The sequence below is a fragment of the Mangifera indica genome, chromosome 2, assembly GCF_011075055.1.
Source record: "Mangifera indica cultivar Alphonso chromosome 2, CATAS_Mindica_2.1, whole genome shotgun sequence".
NCBI lineage: Eukaryota > Viridiplantae > Streptophyta > Magnoliopsida > Sapindales > Anacardiaceae > Mangifera > Mangifera indica.
Window position 1 is genome coordinate 14647516 of NC_058138.1, and position 19237 is coordinate 14666752.

A 19237-nucleotide genomic window follows, 5' to 3' on the forward strand; every position below is an offset into this window, starting at 1 on the left:
GAAGTAGCATCATCAAAGCCAAACTTGTATTAGGCCAATGACGTCAACTAAAATTGGAAGCTGATTATAAGATAACGTGGCCATTTTAGTCAATTCAGTCTTTGAAAAAGTATTAATAGGAAATCATTTAAATTTTAAATTTTTGAGAATTAATTAAAAATATGCCAATTTTATTGGGAACAATTTTACTTGGTTATATAATTTACTTAAGGTAGAATGGTTTAGACAACACCCAAGTTGAGCCGAATAATATTTAGTTTAAGCTCGATTTATACACATATATAATGAGAGAGAAAGAGTTCAAATTTGAACCCTTTAAGCAAGTCAAGTTATTGTATTATTTATTAGTCAAGTGTAGTAGTTTATCTCTAAATAATAATACTTATAGAGAGAGATATTACATATATGGGCTCCCCCACTCTGATCTACATCCGTAATATGTGAATTTATTTCAATATTAATAATAAAACTATGTGTATATAATTTTGAATACACAATTTGGTATATATATATGATATGTCATTATATAATTGGATGATTTTTAAATTAAAGATAAAATAACACATAATTACATTATTATACATCGTTTATATACTAATTGTGTATTAAAAAAATGTGTGTATATAACATTAATCCAACAATAATTGTTTTATAAAACTCAAAATTTTTCAACAAAATATCATCCATTTGTGCCCCTTGATTGAATACACCCCAAGTCGATATTATATCTTTCGACAACAAACTCATTCATCTCTTAATGGTCACATACGACTTTATATCATCCTCAACAACTTCATTATTAACGTCAACTTCACATTACACATTTTATTTTCTTTGAGTCACATTATGACTGTGTCATTTTCACGTTAACTAGTACATAATTGTGATTATCTCTAGTTGAAATAGATGGTCCATCTATGTGTTGTTCCTCCTAATGCATTTTTTTTGAAATTCGGCTCCCCTTTCTTCACAATTCATCATCACATAAAACAATATTATTTGTTTTATTTTTTTAAATTAACACTTTCAGACATTAAACATTATAAGCATCTTAAATCCTGTAAGATGACTAATTGATTGAGTTTTTAACTTCATTGTTATGTGGATATGCTTTCAACTTAGATTAATTCTTAAATGAAAACTCAAAGCCTTTTAACAATTTTTCGTAAGTAGTTTTTTTGTTTAATTATCAAAATTTCTTTGATTTTTAATTGAATTTTAAATAAAATTATGGATGAAAAGTATTGGAGCGACTAGATTTCCTAAAGTGAGAGATTAAAATTAGTATCGTTTTGACCCTTCAAAATTAAAATTAAAATAAAAATAATTTTTATTATTATATTATAAATCAAAATATCAATCTAACAACGTTATTGTCGCAACGCGCGCGACATTTTGACCTAAATTTCCCTTCATCTTCTAATTTTTTCAAATTTCATTTGACACTTTGACTTAGTTTGACCTCCACCCACCCAAACTCCGCTCCACCTAAAAGCCTTTTTCATTTCCTGGATCTAGACACGTCAATTGGGCCGGGTCAAATGGAGGCCCAACCCGAAGCACGAAAAAAAGCCCGAACACGATAAAGCCCGGCCCGGCACTGTAGAGTGCCGGGCCCATGGGCCTACCGGGCCGGGCCTAGGGCTTTAATATTAAGCCCATGGGCTGGCCCGGCCCGGCCCGATACTGTTTATATGTATATATATATATTTTTTTTCCTGAGGCTGGGCAGCAGAGCTGCCTTGCGGCAGAAGCAGAAATCTGCTTCTGCCTTGGTCTGCTATATATATATATTTTCCTGGAGGCTGGGCAGTTTTTTTTTCCTGGAGGCTGGGCAGCAGAGCTGCCTTGCGGCAGAAGCCTTTGCATAATTTTAAAAAAAAAAAAAATTTTAAATAAATCTATTTTATTTCTTTTTATTTTCACTTTTATTTATAAACCTTTTAATTACTCAATTTCAATTATTTCATTTTATTTTCAATTTCATTAACTCTCTTTTAAAAAATATTTAAATTCGTAAATAATAATTATTTATTTTTGAAGAATTCAGAGATTTAAATATAAAAGATGAGTAAATAAATATTATATAGTAGATATATTTTATTTATATTTTGTAATTTATACCGTATGTAAATTAATTTATTTGTACTATGTTATTAATTTATAATATTTTTCATCATATAACTACGATATTCTTCCGTCACAAGTGAGGAGTTATAAATAAAATATTCGGGATACTGTTATCGGTTTTAATAATTGAAAAAAATTTATGTTAAAAAATGTTAATTAAAATTTTTTTTAAAAAATTGATTAAATGGGCCGGGCCGGCCCGATTAAAGCCCAACCCGGCCCGGCCCGATTAAGGCCCGTTATTATATGGGCCGGGCCTTGGGCTTTTATATTTTAATGGGCCGGCCCGGCCCGAAGGCCCGGTACTGTTTGGGCCTTAGGCCCAGCCCGGCCCGTTAGCCCGATGGGCCGAGCCGGAGCCAGCCCGGCCCATTGACATCTCTACCTGGATCCCAAAGAACAAATAAAGTATTACCCGACCCCACCAAAAGCACCGGTTGAGCCAGTCACCCACTCCCACTGTCACTCACCTACTCCACGCTCTCTTTCTCACCGTTTCTCCCGGTCACCCGTTTGTCTCACCAAATTTTAAAATCCCGTCGTTTCACTCCAATCTCGAAACAAAATTTAACCCAAGTTCACTCTCTATTTATTTAGATTGATTAATTTGATTCAATTTCAACTCACTGATTCCTCAAGTTAGTGCTTTAAAGGTCCCGTACGGTTGCTCGGTGAGTTCTGTTCATGTTTAGATTTTTTCCGTTTGTGAATTCTGGTTTGCATTTTTATTTTGTGATATTTGGTGTGATGTTAAGTTTTTTTTTTTATTGTTTTAATGTAGTGTAATGCTATGGAATATTTTTGGTCTGGGCTGTTTGGTTGGTGCGAAAATGTGGGAAAATGTAAGAAAATGAGGTCAATTCATGGACCCACTTTGAAAATTTTTGTTAAGTTACTTTATAGTGGAATTGGGGTTTTCCCTGTTTTATTGAATAAATAAATAAATTATTTTTAGGTCCAATATCTGTTCTTGCAATATTAGGGATTTTTAAAAAAAAATTAAAATTAAAGATCTTTAAATATTTATGATAAGATTTTGTCAAATCAGATTCGGAAAATCGTCGTTTTATTTACAATTTAGGCACATGTAATATTTGGAAAGCATTTATTTATTTTTTTCATATTTTAATTTTTTCAGGCCCCTTTTTTTCTATAAATATTTCCAAAAATCTAACCTTTTGTTGCTTGTTTTGCTTTTTTCGCTAGACAGCTCTTCTTGCTAGCCTTTCTGTGAAGTTTTAGGTGTGTGCTTGCTTTTGGTTTTATAGTTGTTGATTTGAATTGGGTAGCTTTCAATTTATCAAGAGTTTGGTGGGTTTTTGTTTTTTGTAGTTTTTATTTTCTTTTGAGTGGGGAATTGATGCTAAGGAATCATTATCGATTATCCGATTTGTTTTTTTTATTGTGGATATTCTTTGTGTGTTTATTCTTTCAGTAGCTGATTTTTCAGGGTTGGTTTTGTTCTTTTCAGATGTTTTTTTTTGATCTTTTAAATGATGTGTGGAGGTTCAGAGAAGTTAAGTTCTAAGGCTTTGTCTCCACCTGCATCCCTGCAAAGCAAGTCATCTCTAGATAAAACTATGAGTAATCTATCTAAAACAGTTGAGTCCAAACATTCTTTTTCCCTTTTGCTTGAGCTTGCAGCTGATAATGATTCTGAGGGTTTCAAGAGATCTATTTGTAATGCATCCGACATTCATGAGGTTGGAGTCTGGTATTGTTGCCAACGGATGTCAAAAAAGAAAGTTCTTGACAGTATGACACCGTTAATGGTTGCAGCTAAATATGGCAGTGTTGATGTTGTGAAACTAATTCTTTCTTTATCTAAGGCTGATGTAAATCTGTCTTGTGGTTTGGATAAGAGCACTGCCTTGCATTATGCTGCTTCTAGTGGATCTATTAATGCAGTTGATGTTGTCAAGTTGCTTTTACTTGCTGGTGCTGACCCAAATGTCACTAATGCTGATGGGCATCGCCCATCAGATGTTATTGTTACTCATCCAAATGTTCCCAATTCGAGAGTGGCCCTTGAAGAGCTTTTGAAGAATAATGTTTGTGTTGGTTTAGACGATATTCAGGTTTCTGCTGTTAGTTTGAGGTCCAGTTCGCCATCTCTTTCATCATCACTGGATACTTGTTCTTTTGCTTCTGTCTCAGATGTACCCTTGTCATCTGGCAGTTGCAAGCCTAATGATATTCATACTTCGTATGCACCGGAGAAGAAAGAATACGCTATTGATCCATTTTTTCCTGATATCAAGGACAGCATGTATACATCTGATGAATTCCGGATGTTTTCCTTTAAGATCTGGCCTTGTTCCCGAGCTTATTCCCATGATTGGACTGAGTGTCCTTTTGCTCATCCAGGTGAGAATGCACGGAGAAGAGACCCAAGAAAGTTCCATTACAGTTGTTTGCCATGTCCAGATTTTCGTAAGGGAACATGTGGGCGTGGAGATTTGTGTGGATATGCTCATGGAGTTTTTGAGTCCTGGCTACACCCAGCCCAATACAGAACCAGACTCTGCAAGGATGGTACAAGTTGTGCACGACCTGTGTGCTTTTTTGCCCACTCATCAGAGGAACTGCGACCTACTTATGTGTCTACCGGATCTGGTGTGCCATCCCCTCGCTCAGCTGCAGCCATGGACATGGGCCACATGGCTTCAACCTTCAATATGTTGCCTGGCTCCCCATCAGCTGTTTCTGCCATGTCACATTCTTTGTTTAGCCCAACCATGTTTTCTGCTAATGATATATCACAGTCATCCATGTGTTGGCCTCAGCAAAGCATCCCAACTTTGCATCTCCCAAGCAGCAACCTTCAGTCAAGCCGATTGAGATCTTCTCTCAGTGCTAGAGACATTCCAGCTGACAATCTTGATAAGCTGCAAGATTTTGAAATGCAGTATCAGAAATTACTTAATAATACATCTTATCTTTCTCTGCCGCAATTTGGTGCCCAAGGGAATCTTTCTGCTAGTTCAAAAACCTTAACTCCTCAAAATCTTGACAAGCATTTTTGTCCTGAGGTCGCATCTTCTAGATACACTGATCAGTTTGCTGCTACAACTGTTTTATCTCCGTCACATAGATCAATGGCTCTTAATCAATTCCAGCAGCATCAAAGCAAGTTAGCTCCAATCAAGACAAATTTGTTCTCTCCAAAGAATGATGATCACTCTCTCTTGCAGGCTTCATTTGGTGTTTCCTCTCCAGGGAGAATGTCACCACTGAAGGTGGATCCTATATCTCCAATGAACTCTCGTCTATCTATCCTTACTTGTCGTGAGAAGCTGCAGCAACAGTTATGCAGCCTGAGCTCTCCAGAACTTCGGTCTAACCTTTCTCGTGATCTTAAATCTAATGTTTTTGTTGGTTCCCCAGTGCATTCTTGGTCAAAATGGGAATCTCCCGATGTCAAAGTAGATTGGTCTGTTCAGGTTGATGAACTGAATCAATCACGCAGATCATTTTCAATTGGATGCAATGGAGAGGAGCCTGATGTTTTATGGGCTCTATCACCATTGAAGGAAACTCCATCAAATTTGAAAGAAACAAGCATAGGTCTACCCTCAAGCACGCCTTTGTCAGTTGAGGGTTCTAATTTAAACCCTCAGAGTGAATCCAGTGATCAGTCAGGAGCATGGCTTGAGCAACTGCAACTCGATCAGATTGTTGCTTAGCGAAAATTCCTACTGTGTTCACTGAACCTTGAGACAGTTAAACTGAATTGTTAGTTTATTTTTTACTTTGTTACTGATAATAATTCATCATTTCCCCGTATCATATGGCAGTCAAGTAGAGGATAGTAACCATACAAGGCAGTGGAAGAATGAAGGCCAGAGAAAAGTTTGTCTCCATTTGTTTATTCATTTATTTATTGTTATCACAGGAGAAATCAGGAAGAAATGACAGTGTCTGGTTTTGCAAAGACCCAACTAAGGCTAGGCAGCTTTCTTGCCATACTTTCCATGACCTAGGCTGCTTATTTTTCATTCCATAAAATTATGGTGTTCTTGAAAATGTTTCCATGTTTCATTAAGATGGCGTTTATGGCCCTCTTTTTCATTATTGATATTTGTTGTTATTGTTTTCATCCCAGATGAATCTTTAAAGAGTTTGAACATGTGATGATGTAATATTTCATTACTATTCAATCAATTATATTCTTTCAATATCTTCATATCTTTTCCCACTTTCACATGCTTGTTTTATCTGTTTGTTTTATCCATCATAGTATCATATTCTGGTACTGATACCAGGTCATTATCAAGTATTGCAATTGCTTTGGTCTGATGTTATGTGCACTTCATCAATATATCAACGCCATACGTTATCAAACTGTTTAAATTATAATGGTTGAAATATGTGATGAGGTGGAACCCAATAAGTGGCGTGGTGGGTGAGGATTTGGGGTGGAGGTGATGGTGGTGGAAAACTTGTTCGGAATCTGTCAAACTTTTATGAGAAAGATGAGATGAATGTGGGGTGTGATGGACTAATGAGATGTGATGTGGAACCTACTTTATTTATATTTTTTATCGGGGCTTTAAGGTATCATGTACCAAGATATGATGCCATTGCCACCCCACTAACTCCCCTAGTTGGTTGTATCTTTTATTTTAGTGGGGGAAATTCTTAAATTTTGATGTCACATGTGGGGTCCAAATTGCTGAGTTACAAGATAGGTATTTATCTCTTTTGTTTAGGGCATCACATAGTGGAGAACATCAGAAAAGGAATTTGGATTCTATTCTTCTGTTCTTTTGAATGTGAGATTATGAAATTGTTTAAGTTCAGGTTTGGTTTATGTGCATTTGGAGGTCTAAATTATCAAGCCCATTCTATAAAATTACCTTTTTCTTCGAAAAGCAACCTGTTAAAATCTTAGTACCTTTTATACTGGTATGGTCCGTCTTAAGCATTCACATCATCAATTTTCAAGTCCAGCTGGCACTGCAAATTCATGAACCAAGAATCAAGGCATTCATAGCTACAAAAGGACAATCTGAAGTTGCAGTTAATGAATTCTGAGATCTAAACTAAGGAAAGATTTAGTAAAGGCTCAAGTAAATTGACTAAATTATGTACCGAGTTTTCATCTTTTGCAGTAGTTACATGATTACGCTAAACTAAAGCTGGAAATTTACCTCCGACTGCTCTAATTGTATCACAATCGTTAGTGTCTATATCAATTTCTTTCTGGGGGCAGATTTCTCATCACGGTCTTCGTCTAGTCTTGGATTCTGTATTATCTGAGTAATTGGAAGAAAAGTGTCCCATCTTCATGTCTTCATACAGCTTAGAGTTGTGATGGTTATTTTGGATCCAAAAACATTCATCTAGTTCCTGTTGTATCTGTGACAAAACAGGATACATATGTAAAATGCAGTATAGTTTCACTAAACTTTTGCGAAGTATTCGATAGATGTCGAAAATATGATTATTGTAATAGTGTTCTGTTGTTGCAAGTCCTAGACTCAGCGGTTGACACTTCTTCCCTCATGTTCCACGTTGAAGCTTTGTCTGAACACGTCTGAACTTCCACTCTTGCATTGTTTTCCCGCATATTTCAGCAACCCACAAATATTAGAAATCCAAAGTCAGAAAATTTTTAACAGTATTGATCTGGGGAAACTGTTTATTGATTAATGAAAAGGAAACATCCCCAGGAATTGTTTTCCCAGTGATTGAAAATGGCAAGGTAGCTTAGTTGAGAACAATCAAAGCAAAACCTCACATTCTGAAAGATCATGATCCCAACCACGGTAGTGTTCAGTCTAATCTCCAAAAAGGAGCTCAAAAGAGCTGAATTGCTGCAGAATGAAAAGCTAATCCTCCTCATCATGCAATCCAGAGAAAAAATCAGCCACATATCCGACTTCTTTAATCGAGGATAACAATGAACTCAAAGTTTCATAGATATTGTCAGACATTCGATGTGATCTACTTCCAGCAGTAAAGGAGTGAATCTGATTTCTATCGGCAAGCCAACTAATTCCCGGAGGCTTTTTAAGACCCTTCTCCCTGAGACTAGTTCTTATCTGTCTGACTTCTGACCAAAGGCCAGCTGCAGCATAAACATTGGATGTTAAGACATAGTTCCCTGCATTTGTTGGTTCTAATTTGACAAGTTTTTCAAAAATGGATCTTGCTTCTTTGGTGTCAATATGAAGCCGACTAGCACTAAGTAGAGCTCTCCATACCGATGCATCTGGTTCAATGGGCATCATTTTGATGAATTCTTTAGCTTCATCTAAGCAGCCCCCACGACCAAGCAGGTCAACAACACAACCATAGTGAGCAAGCTCAGGGGTGATGTTGAAATCCTGAACCATGGAGTGAAAAATCTCTAACCCTTGCTCAATCAAACCAGAATGGCTACAAGCAGACAAAAGAGATATGAATGTTACTCCATTTGGTTGGAAACCATCTTCTAACATTTGTAGGAAGGAAAGAATAGCATCATATCCACAACCATGCATACCATAGCCAGTTATGATGGCATTCCATGAAATGATATTTCTCCTTGGTAGGGTTTTAAAGATCTTTTCAGCATCTTTCAGACTACCACATCTAGCATACATTGTTAAAAGAGCATTTGCAAGAGACAAATCAAAACCTAGAAATGACTCTCGCCGCTTTACATATGCATGCAAGCATTGACCTTGAGGTAAATTGGCAAGATGGGTACAGGATGAGAGAACATTTATGATTGTGACTGAGTTCGGTTCCACTTCAGAAATCATTTGATTAAAGAGTAAGACAGCTTTGTTAGCATCATTATTTCTAATATAACCTGCAATCAAAGCATTCCATGCAATTATATCCCTATCCGGAAATCCATCAAATAGATTCTTTGCTGTTGCTTCATCTCCACAATCCATATACATATCAGTGAGTGTAGTATTCAATGACTGGTTTATTTCAATAGCATGTTTTATCACAAAAGCATGGAGTGATCTCCCAACATTAAGATAAGTTTCATTTTCACAAGAGGCAAGGATAGATACTACCGTGTAAGAGTTAGGTTTGATTTCACTCTCTCGCATTGCCCCAAAGAGTTCCCATGCTTCATCTCCTAAATTGTTACGGGCCAATGCAAAAATCAAAATATTATATGAGACTACATCTACATTAGTCATCGTGTGGTAAACCTTCTTGACTGATTCAACACAATTTTGCTCATCATACATACTAAGCAACGCATTTCCCAAAGAAGTGTCTAACCTCATTCCACTCTTGATTGCGAGAGCATGTAAACTTTTACCCCCTTTCAAACAACCATCCAACTCTGCACATAATGCAAGCATGATATTGATGGTTCTTCCATCTATTCTGAGGCCTTCTTTTCGCATTCTAATAAAGAAACTAATAGCTTCCTTGTAACACTCATACTCACAGTATGTGAATATCATAGAATTCCACAAAGCAACATCAGGGGAAGGAACAGAATTAAATACTTCACATGAAAGGTCCAAAATTCCAATCTCACTATACATATTAAGCAATGCATTCACAATGAACAAATCATTTCTAAACCCAATCTTAATAGCCATAGCATGGACTTGCATGCCCAATTCTAGAGATTGAATTTCTGCACAAGCTTGAATAACAACCAATATTGTAATGGAATCAAACCCAACCCCATTCATGACCATCCTTTCAAAAAGCTTCAAAGCCTTAAAGCAATCCCCGTTATCAAGATAGCCCTTGATCATCGCATTCCAGCTAACAACATTCTTAACATCCATCAAATCAAACACAAGTCGTGAAACCCTCACATCAAGACCTAAATAAAATCCCATTAAAGCAGTACCCACATGAGGATCAGCTTCAAAAAGTCCAGTCCTCAAACAAAAACCATGAACTGCCTTCCCTAACCTCAAATAAAACACCTCCTCACACGCCAAAAGCAAAGCTACCACAGTGCGTGAATTAGGCCTCAAACCCTCTGTTTGCATCTGAACAACCAATGAAATCGCTTCCTCATGACACCCACACTCCACACACCCATTTACCATTGCATTCCATGAAACCAAATCTCTCTCACGTATTTCTTCAAACACATTCCAAGCATCCTCTAAAAGACCCATTTTGCCGTAAAAATCAATGAGGGCTGTTCCAACGCGCACATCTCCTATCAAATTTGTACCCCGGATAGAATCATGCAATCTCTTGCCTCTCTCCACGGCGTTTAGGCGCGTACATGCCTTGATAATAAGCGGCAAAGTGGAGGTATTGGGGAGTATGTTGAGAGATTCCATTTGAGCATATGTTGAGAGAATTGCATGGTCATTTTTAAGCTTAATTTGTTGTTTAATGATTGAACTAAAGTCCCTTTTTGGCTCATTTTTGAACTGGGATTGTCTTAATGTGAAGGGGCTTTGGAGACTTGAACTCAAAGCTAACGCCATTCTCAAAAGTTCGTTAACATTGGGCGGGATGAGGATTTTGTTTTATGGATTTTCTGTTATAGCCATATGGACTGGGATGAGTTCTCATCTGAGAAAGGCCTTGAACTATTAGCCCATTTACCATGTCAATATACCAGTGATCCTAAATAATAACCCCGCTTAGTTTGCTAACATCCCAACTCTAATACAAAGGTATAATTATTTCATCGGTCTGAAAGAGATCGATGAGATTTTGGAGTGGCAAAATTACCCGGTGAGTCAGTCAAACAGCTATACCTGATTCAAGGGTCAAACAGAGCCCAAATGTCAAAGTGATTCTCCGAAAGTATTAAATATTTCCTTGTTGGGGTTTATTTTACAATATAGTATTTAATAGCTTTTATGTACAGAAGTGACTCGGATCGTGGAGTGCAAAAACAAAACAAAATCTTGAATTAACTTTCTCGAGAAGAAAAGTCACATTGAGGCTATATTTTTTTTCCCCTTTACATGTATACTCACATCAAATTTTCTGTATAATATTATATCAGTCAACTAAAAATACTGAACAAGCAGAAAAATTAGTCTACATTTTGCCAAAAGCAATCGTTTGCTTCCACAAGAAGAAATTTATGGAAACAAATCGCTGCAGCTTCTTATAGGCCTGCTAAACTGATACTTAAACCACCATGCATATCATTCGAACTTCATCTCCGGAGAAATTCCCAAGGCCCCGTTCCAGTTCCTATCCTGCAAATTTAAAAAATGAGGATTCTTGAGTTAGAAATGTTGAGATTGTTAAACTGAAATGTTGTATGTTTACACATGGGTTTTGATGATGTTGTGGGGATGGAGAGGAATCAAATGAATAAAAACTACCTCCAAAATCCGGCAAAAGCTCTGAGACTCATGTAGATGGTTAAAGCAACCCAGAGCCCGATGAACCCACCTGTGGTGGAGAGAAACAACAGGCATAGGATGCTGAAAATGGCTACTGTAAGCTGGAGATGGAAGTGTGTGAAGTCAAACAATTTTGTATAATGCTAATAGTTCAACATGTTCATGGGAGAAAAAGAAACTATAAGACTTGCCATAGAGTATGCTGCATATTTGAAATCTGATGCTCCAAAATTGACACCATCAAATACGAATGCTAATGAATTCAAGGGTTGAGTACCTGCAACAAACTGAGATATAGGAATTGTAATATAAATTTTCACTGTTTACTTCTTGTTTTAAGCTTGTAAGAATGGCAATCTTCTTTTTATTGATTTGTAGGACTACCGGAATTCCTATGCTAATGAGGTGGAGAACATCGGCATCTCTTGAGAATAATACTTTTCCATATGTTAGTCCTACTGCAAGTGCAATGGATAAAATGCACCCAAGAATCAATCCCAACTGCAGGTAATGAATGAAAAGTCAGCTGAGAAAATTATACCATATGAGAAGCTGTTTAAACTTTCTGACTAAAATAAAGTACCTGCAATACTCGAGCTGCAGTTTCTGTTGCCCTTGTATAATCTTTCTTGGCAAATGAACTTGCAAGGATTGCCTGTGGGTATAGGATGCAGATTATGTTACCATGATATGACAGTTTAGGTTTTGGTGGTATTTTGAGACTTGTGGGAGAATTGAAATGAAAATATATATGCTGTAGAATGCCCCCCAAAAAACAAAGATCTAACCTGACCAGCAACAGCCAAACCATCAGCAAGAAGAGATGTTGCCAACCAAACCTGCAAGCAGACCTGAAATGCAGCCATGCAAGTTGGTCCCTGTCGTGCAGCCAAAGATGCGGAAAGGGTAACACAGAATGTGACTGACATTACTCTAATCAGCAATAGAAAACCTGGAGTTCAAACACACAGGGAAAAGTATGTCTGAGAACTTTCAAGTAAAACAAGAAAAAAACCATCCATCAGTAAGTCTGAAATAATTAGAACTTGATTCATACAAGCTTAGAATTTGTTGTTGTGACATAAGACTAATTACCATTTTTAAGAAATCGACCAAATTGGAGTTGTTTCACAGAAGGAGGAATGAGATCAACTTGCTCTATTAATCTCCACAAAAGTATACCTGCAATAAGGTACCTGTGATGGCCACAGAGACATATAAATTAAGGGAAAGGTAGCTAGCATAGAATCATAAAAGAAGCATTGAAATTTCTGTTTGTTGATAGTAATAAATATAACTTACTGAGAGATAACATGGGCAATTGCTGCACCCCTGACTCCTAAACGAAAAACAAAAATGAATATTGGGTCCAAAATTATGTTTGCTAAGTCACCGGACACTGGATTAGTTCACATAAGAAGTTAAATTAGAATGCAGCTAGAATTTTGTTCAATCTGTTGAAAGAGATTAACTTGAAATCAAGTATCCAAGTCAGATAAGGCTTACATGTGGCATATAATGGGGTTTTTGTATCCTTGAATCCGCGAAAGACCCCTTGCATGGCCAATGACAAAAGAACTGCAGGGGCACCCAGTGACCTTAATGTCAAGTATTGTTGAGCAGGGGTTAACATAGCAGAGTCCTGTAAAAACAAACATATTATGCTCTTTTAGGTCAGCATTTACTGTAGATTGCAGTATTTGTAAAGAGAAAACAATAGAACAAGTTCAAGAGCCTTTGATTCTCCTAACCAGTACTTACAGCACCGATTCCCATGAAGTCTAATAGAGGTTTTGCTCCAGCTATGAGGATTATGGCTTCAAGGATTCCAAGGATGCTACCAACAACCAAAGCTGATGAGGCTGATGGAATATGTCGCCTTTTTTTTCCAGATTTTGTATATTCATAGGTATTGGCTTTGTATTCAGACTCACCAGAATCTGATACAGTGGGATGAAAAAAAATACACAATTATTATCATCTTTAACTAGCAAAAACAATACCAATAAGCATTAAAAACATAGAAATGGCATACAATTTTTTGGCAACAACTCTTTAGCTTCAGTTTTTGGTGGCAACTCCTTATTTTCAACATCACTAGATTCTAAGCATTCACCTAACTCTTGTGCCTCTTGATTGATTTTATTAACTGTATCTTCCTCAGCAACAAAAGAAGTTGTGATACTGACGAGTGGAAAGATTGCAATTCTTGATATTTGATTGAATAGAGCAATAGCAACTCCAACTGCTGCAAGTTCTACTGGGCCTGTACTGGTAAAGGCATTGATTAGATGACTTATTCCAAGGAGAAGTAGTGAACTAGCCATAGCAAAATGAAGAAATTTCAGAATGAATAAGGAGAAGGAAGTGCCTATATGGCCAATAAAAGCTGTATCAACTAAAGAAGCAATTGGATCTGCCGTCAAAGCCAGTGAAGCCGGCAGTGCAATCTGTGCTATTTCTAGACCAAGTTCGTCCAACTTCAACGCATGTCTGTTCACAGTATTGAAAAAAACAAAACAAACCCAAGCATTATCTCCTAGATAATAAACACACAGCATAAGATTCAACAAATAAACTTTGAAGCAGATTGAGGTGATGAACAACACTAGATCACGACGTTGAATCCATTAGACAATATTCATATACAAACTTCCTTCAATACACTCTGATCAACATATTAAGCACCTCTTGAGCAAAGATAGAGATTGACAAGAGAACTGGTGCTGGTTTCAACTTTGAAGTTACAATGTTTATTAAACAAATTGTCACCTGAACAGTGAATACAATCAAATACATAAATGCAAGTACAAAAACTATAATGATACCTGGCATTCCTGAAGAAAACGTGGAGGGGAGGTTTATTCTTATCATAAGAAGGGAAATTAGCACATTCTTCGGCCATCATATGATTAAAGCCAACGCACCAAGTTGTCCACAAAAAGAAAAGTGAATCTAATTCAGTATCTGGGGCCACAATGTTCCTGGAAATTCACAAACTCAGCTCCATAACTCTTACAGATTTTTTAATCAATAAAAGCTTCTAGAAAATGAACAGAGCTTGGATTTTCAACCATCAACAGAACATTTTCTAAATTCAAAGTTGGAAAGAAGAAACAAGTGGTACCTTTTACTTTCACTGTAAGCCCCAAGAATTTTTTTTCCACAAGATACTCTCCGTTTCTATCGCCTCTAGATGTTCCAAGAAACTAAGCCAGAAGGGTCTTCAGATGACAACACACGCGAAGAGAAAAACTTCAGCTTTGAAACATCAACAAAATTTATTCGTCCAAGAAAGAAACCACATATTCAACAACAAGAAGAAAAAGACAAAAACATCACCAACTCTAAACAAAAAATTCCACTTTCATTTGATCTTTTTCTGAAACATTAGATACATAACCACCAAACTCAAAACAAAGAAAGTGTCGGTCACTTCCAGTCAATCAAAATAAAATTGAGACATGCCAAAATATAAGCCACAAGAGTGTTATGCGCGTAAAAGTTGTTTTTAAAGAAACTTTTTTTCTAGGCCACAAAGTAAATAGAAACGAAAGAGCATGAAATAAGGACAAGGGTGGGCGTGGGATTCACATCTCCCAGAAAATAAATTGTCTTCTTCTTTCTTCTGAATTTAAACTGTTGGAATAAGGAGATAACATGTGTCTGCATCAGACTCAGAAACGAACTACATTCATAATAATCTTCAAAAGTGAGCATTGCGTGCATATATGGCTGCCAAGTCTCATGTTCCACGCAGAAGCTTCAATGGCACCGTTGATGCAATATCCATCGCCAGCCCCAGAGGTTAAGGGGAAATTTCTCAAACAACAGTAATCCATGTGAGAGAACTAGAATCGAAAGAAGCTAGAATCATCACAAGGTTTCTTTTTTTGGCTAAAAAGATTAAGCTTCAACTCATCTTTTACATGAATCAACCACTAATTTGCTATGAACATTGAACCTCAACAAGCTATGACGTGAACTATATCCATTAATTTTTTTATCTTTCTTGCAGAAGCTTAAAGGGTTACGAAATTTCAACACCAACAACAATTTAAAGAATCTAAAACACACACACACACACAGAAAGATAGAGCTTCAACATATCTCTTACGGGATGCAACCATTAATTTTTTGTCGTTTCGTGCAAAAGCCTAAAGAAGCATCTTCATTAACAATGGAAAAAACACAACAAAATATTTTGCCATAGAGATTAAACCACAACTAGCTTTGACATAAACCAACCATTAATTTTTTAATCATTTTAGCAGAAGCTCAAAAGGGTATAAAAATCATCACCAATAAGAAGCCTAACAATCATAGAAGCATTTATACCATTTAATTTTCTTCGAAGCTGTATTCCATGCACCCGCAGGTTCGCAGGTTCAAATTACTAATAGTGAAACCTCGAAACCTGCAATGGAATGGAAATGGGAATAGGAACCAGAACGGGAAGACACTCTCCCTGTGAGAATGCCTTGTGTGTTTCACAAAAGAATATAATAAAGAGGAATGAGCATCTTCTTCTCAATATGAAGAAGAGAAATGCCTACATAGGCTGGGAATCCAGTTTTCTATTCTTAGTATAAAAGACATTTGCCCCCATTTTGCTCTCCTTTCTTCATCAAAATTTTTTCTCTCTTCAACTATTTTTGGTTTGTTCATTAAATTCTTCAACAGTTCTGGTGTGGTTTATATCAAATTTAGACACCCTTTTCACCACACTTTGACTTTATGAAAAAATTTATCAAATTAGTTTAGTTTTTGAGGAAAATTTAGAATATTGCACAGTAATCAGTTATAACTATAGCCATAAAACTAGGTATTGTTCTTATGGATGCATTATTATGTCACATCTTTGTCGTCGAAATTTCGGTAAAATTATAAACACATACATTTCAATATAAAAAATATTAACTTTAACTGAAGAAACAATAGTGAGAGGATAATATCAGGTAATTAAAAGTTCTTCTTTTTATAATTTTAGTGATCAATTTTTTATATTTTTATTAAAATCAATAAAATTTATGATTTTAACAATAATAAAATAGTCGTTAAAAATCTATTTTTTGTCGTTAAAAAATTTTGATGATGAAAAAACTCTCTTCATCGACGGTCATTATAGTTGTCATTATTAAAATATTAACAATGGGAATATAAGATATTTTTCTCTTATTAAACCATTTTTTTGTAGTGTTTGAGTGTATTATTAAATAGGCCAAAGGACTATTTCTCACTCAAGTTTTGATGAAATGACAAATATATATTTGTGGTAGTTAAAAAAATTCACATACCCACCTAAGTTTTACTTCGTTAGAATACACCCATAAAATTTTTATTAGAGTTAAAAAGTAAAGTCATTATTTTTATCAGAAATATTAAAATAATAGAAATTAAATCTCTTTTTCTCCCATGATTTGAAAAACTAATAATTTTTCTTATAATAAAATTTTAAGAAATTCATTTTCCTCCCTTAAGATATGAAACTTGAAATCCGATCACTTCTATCAACAAACAACGACCTTACAATAGACAAAGGAGTTGTCGTCATCCAAAGGATGATCTCTGGACAACAAACTAGGAATTTTAAGGGGGGAGGGGAGGGGAAGTCATTTTTTAAAATTGAAGTTTAAAGATAAAATGTTAATTTTTAAAACCTGAAAAAGAAAATAAGATAAAATTTTATATTTTTTTAATATTATTGTTAAATAATAATGTTACTTTTATATTTAATGAAAACTTTAACAAGAATTTACGGATAACTGAGTGTTTAAGTTTTTCATCTATTGTGAGTGTACTTTTAAGATTGAACTAAAACTTGGATGAAAAATAATCATTTAGTTTATTAAACAACCAATAATCTAACATTATATGATTTATATAAAAAAAATGTTTATATAAATTCGATATTTGTAATAAATTTTAAGCTACTAAGGAGAGGATATGGATAGCAGCAAATAGACAAGACAACTTGAAATTGTAATGTTATAGCAACTTGCTTTGTAATGGAATTCGATTCATCAAATGATAGTGACTAAAAGAACATGATCCTAATAGAATAAATAAAGCATAAGAATCTTAGAAAAAAGAATATATTTTTTTGTGAATGTTAAGCTATGTCCATTAATATAATATAATAATGTATTATTTTTTATTTTATTTACAACCATGTTGCCTTTTTAACTTTTTGGAAACTCCAATGGCAATTTTTAAATAAAATAATAATGATTTTATTATATTATTTGGCACCACTAGAATGCCAAAATGGAACTAAAAAATGTTTACTTAATAAATTAAAAATAATTCACTGTCATTATCTTGTACTTGGATTTCTCCGCAAGTCGGTTGGATAGACGGAAAGTGGGGTTCGTGTAATAAATAAATAGGCATATTCAACTTTTAAGATAATTTCTATTAATTTTAAATTATATAAATGATGTGACATTTTCAGACATGAATGTAAGTAGGATTGGATTCGAATAGAACTCGAGTTTAATTCGGTTTGTATATAGTAGAATTCAAATTCAAGTTTGAGCTGATAGAAGTCAACTTCGAATTTGATTTGAATTCAGTTCAACTCGTTTCGAACTAGAGTTTGTAACTATTTGGTTATTAAAACGATATCGTTTTAATATATATTGATCAAAACGATATCATTTTGTATTAAAATTTTTAATTGAAAATTTTGATGAGTAATTCGAACTCGAGCTTGTATAGGGCTAATTTGTTCGAATCGAGTTTAAATTCGAATTCAAATAAATTTGATTTGAATTTAACCATAAATGTAAGTAAAAAATATAGTATGATTATTAATAACTAATAATCTCCATGTATTATTTAGGATATTAATTTTAAAAATGTGATTAAGTCGTATGTATTTTTTGTAAAGTGAGAAGTTTCTTTCATATATCTTAACAATTCTCTTTTTTTCCCATCTCAGGGTTGTTGAGTTTTACAAACCGGTATTAAAAATTTAAACTTTTATTAATAGATAATTAAAATTAATAAAATTAGTTAATTTTATAAATAAAAATATTATTTATTTAATAATATATTAAAAATAATAAAATTTTATATTTTTTTTTATTTAAAAATTAATAAAATTTTATCCTAATTAAATTTTAAAATATTATATTTTTCTCTTTATTAGGTTTTTATTTTTTTAACACTCTTTTCCTTCATCAATTTTCTCTCCTTTCTCTCTTAGAGATTGTTTTTATCATATTATCAAATGCGATGCTTATTTATTTTTTCAAAATAATTGTTTTTTTTCTAAATTTTATTTAAAAAAGTTAAATAAAAAATTAACAAACACATTTTTATTTGATTAATTTTCAATGAACACAATTAATCTTTTTCTACACACGCATTCTTAGTATTTAATGTGAAGTTATGGTGCATGAATTTATTTATTGGAATAAATAAAATAAAAAGTATTGAAGAAGACAGTTTCCAAAGTTTATCTCTACTTTAAACGAAGAAAGTTAAAGAGCATGCCCATGCCCTACAAATTAAAGAACTCTCTTCTTTGTTTATTGTCTTTTACCTACTTTCCTTCCTTCTATGCCTTTGAAATATGAAAAAAAGAGTATACCCCTGAGGGGTAGTTTAACCGATAAAATTATAAAATCCCCATAAGGTTTTAAGAGAGTTTAGGTTAAAAATTCATTGATGTCCGATTAAGATAAGAGTTTTGGTCCATCCACTGGAATAAGTTGTATACCTTAAATTAAGGTTTTTCGCTTATAATTTGAGCTCTTCTTATAAGTTTTTTTTTGGTCAATTGTAGTTGAGTAGTTTGATTT

General features: G+C 34.5%; 3 protein-coding genes across 5 annotated transcripts; 1 reads left to right on the plus strand and 2 right to left on the minus strand.

The window, feature by feature from the left end:
• The first annotated feature begins 2684 nt into the window (after nt 1-2684).
• LOC123197914 (zinc finger CCCH domain-containing protein 56-like) lies at nt 2685-6310 on the plus strand. 3 transcript variants are annotated; one of them, XM_044612440.1, is made up of 3 exons: nt 2694-2801; nt 2912-2985; nt 3602-6310. In XM_044612440.1, the coding sequence occupies exon 3, from the start codon at nt 3624-3626 to the stop codon at nt 5814-5816; it is 2193 nt and encodes a 730-aa protein (XP_044468375.1). In that variant the 5' UTR covers nt 2694-2801; nt 2912-2985; nt 3602-3623; the 3' UTR covers nt 5817-6310. The 3 variants fall into 3 exon arrangements, with proteins under 3 accessions (XP_044468366.1, XP_044468375.1, XP_044468381.1); XM_044612446.1 differs by having other exon boundaries at nt 2912-2972; XM_044612431.1 differs by lacking the exon at nt 2912-2985 and having other exon boundaries at nt 2685-2801.
• Nucleotides 6311-7186: 876 nt separating this feature from the next.
• LOC123197906 (pentatricopeptide repeat-containing protein At1g06140, mitochondrial-like) lies at nt 7187-10861 on the minus strand. Its single transcript, XM_044612417.1, has one exon. The coding sequence runs from the start codon at nt 10548-10550 to the stop codon at nt 7965-7967; it is 2586 nt and encodes an 861-aa protein (XP_044468352.1). The 5' UTR covers nt 10551-10861; the 3' UTR covers nt 7187-7964.
• Nucleotides 10862-10954: 93 nt separating this feature from the next.
• LOC123197931 (protein DETOXIFICATION 42-like) lies at nt 10955-15973 on the minus strand. The gene is made up of 15 exons (XM_044612458.1): nt 15768-15973; nt 14557-14653; nt 14258-14413; nt 13801-13922; nt 13465-13695; nt 13191-13369; nt 12936-13071; nt 12732-12828; nt 12525-12625; nt 12218-12381; nt 12013-12084; nt 11814-11930; nt 11621-11716; nt 11409-11530; nt 10955-11279 (listed from the first exon to the last, which is right to left on the minus strand). The coding sequence occupies exons 3-15, from the start codon at nt 14335-14337 to the stop codon at nt 11237-11239; spliced, it is 1560 nt and encodes a 519-aa protein (XP_044468393.1). The 5' UTR covers nt 14338-14413; nt 14557-14653; nt 15768-15973; the 3' UTR covers nt 10955-11236.
• Between the last annotated feature and the right edge of the window lie 3264 nt (nt 15974-19237).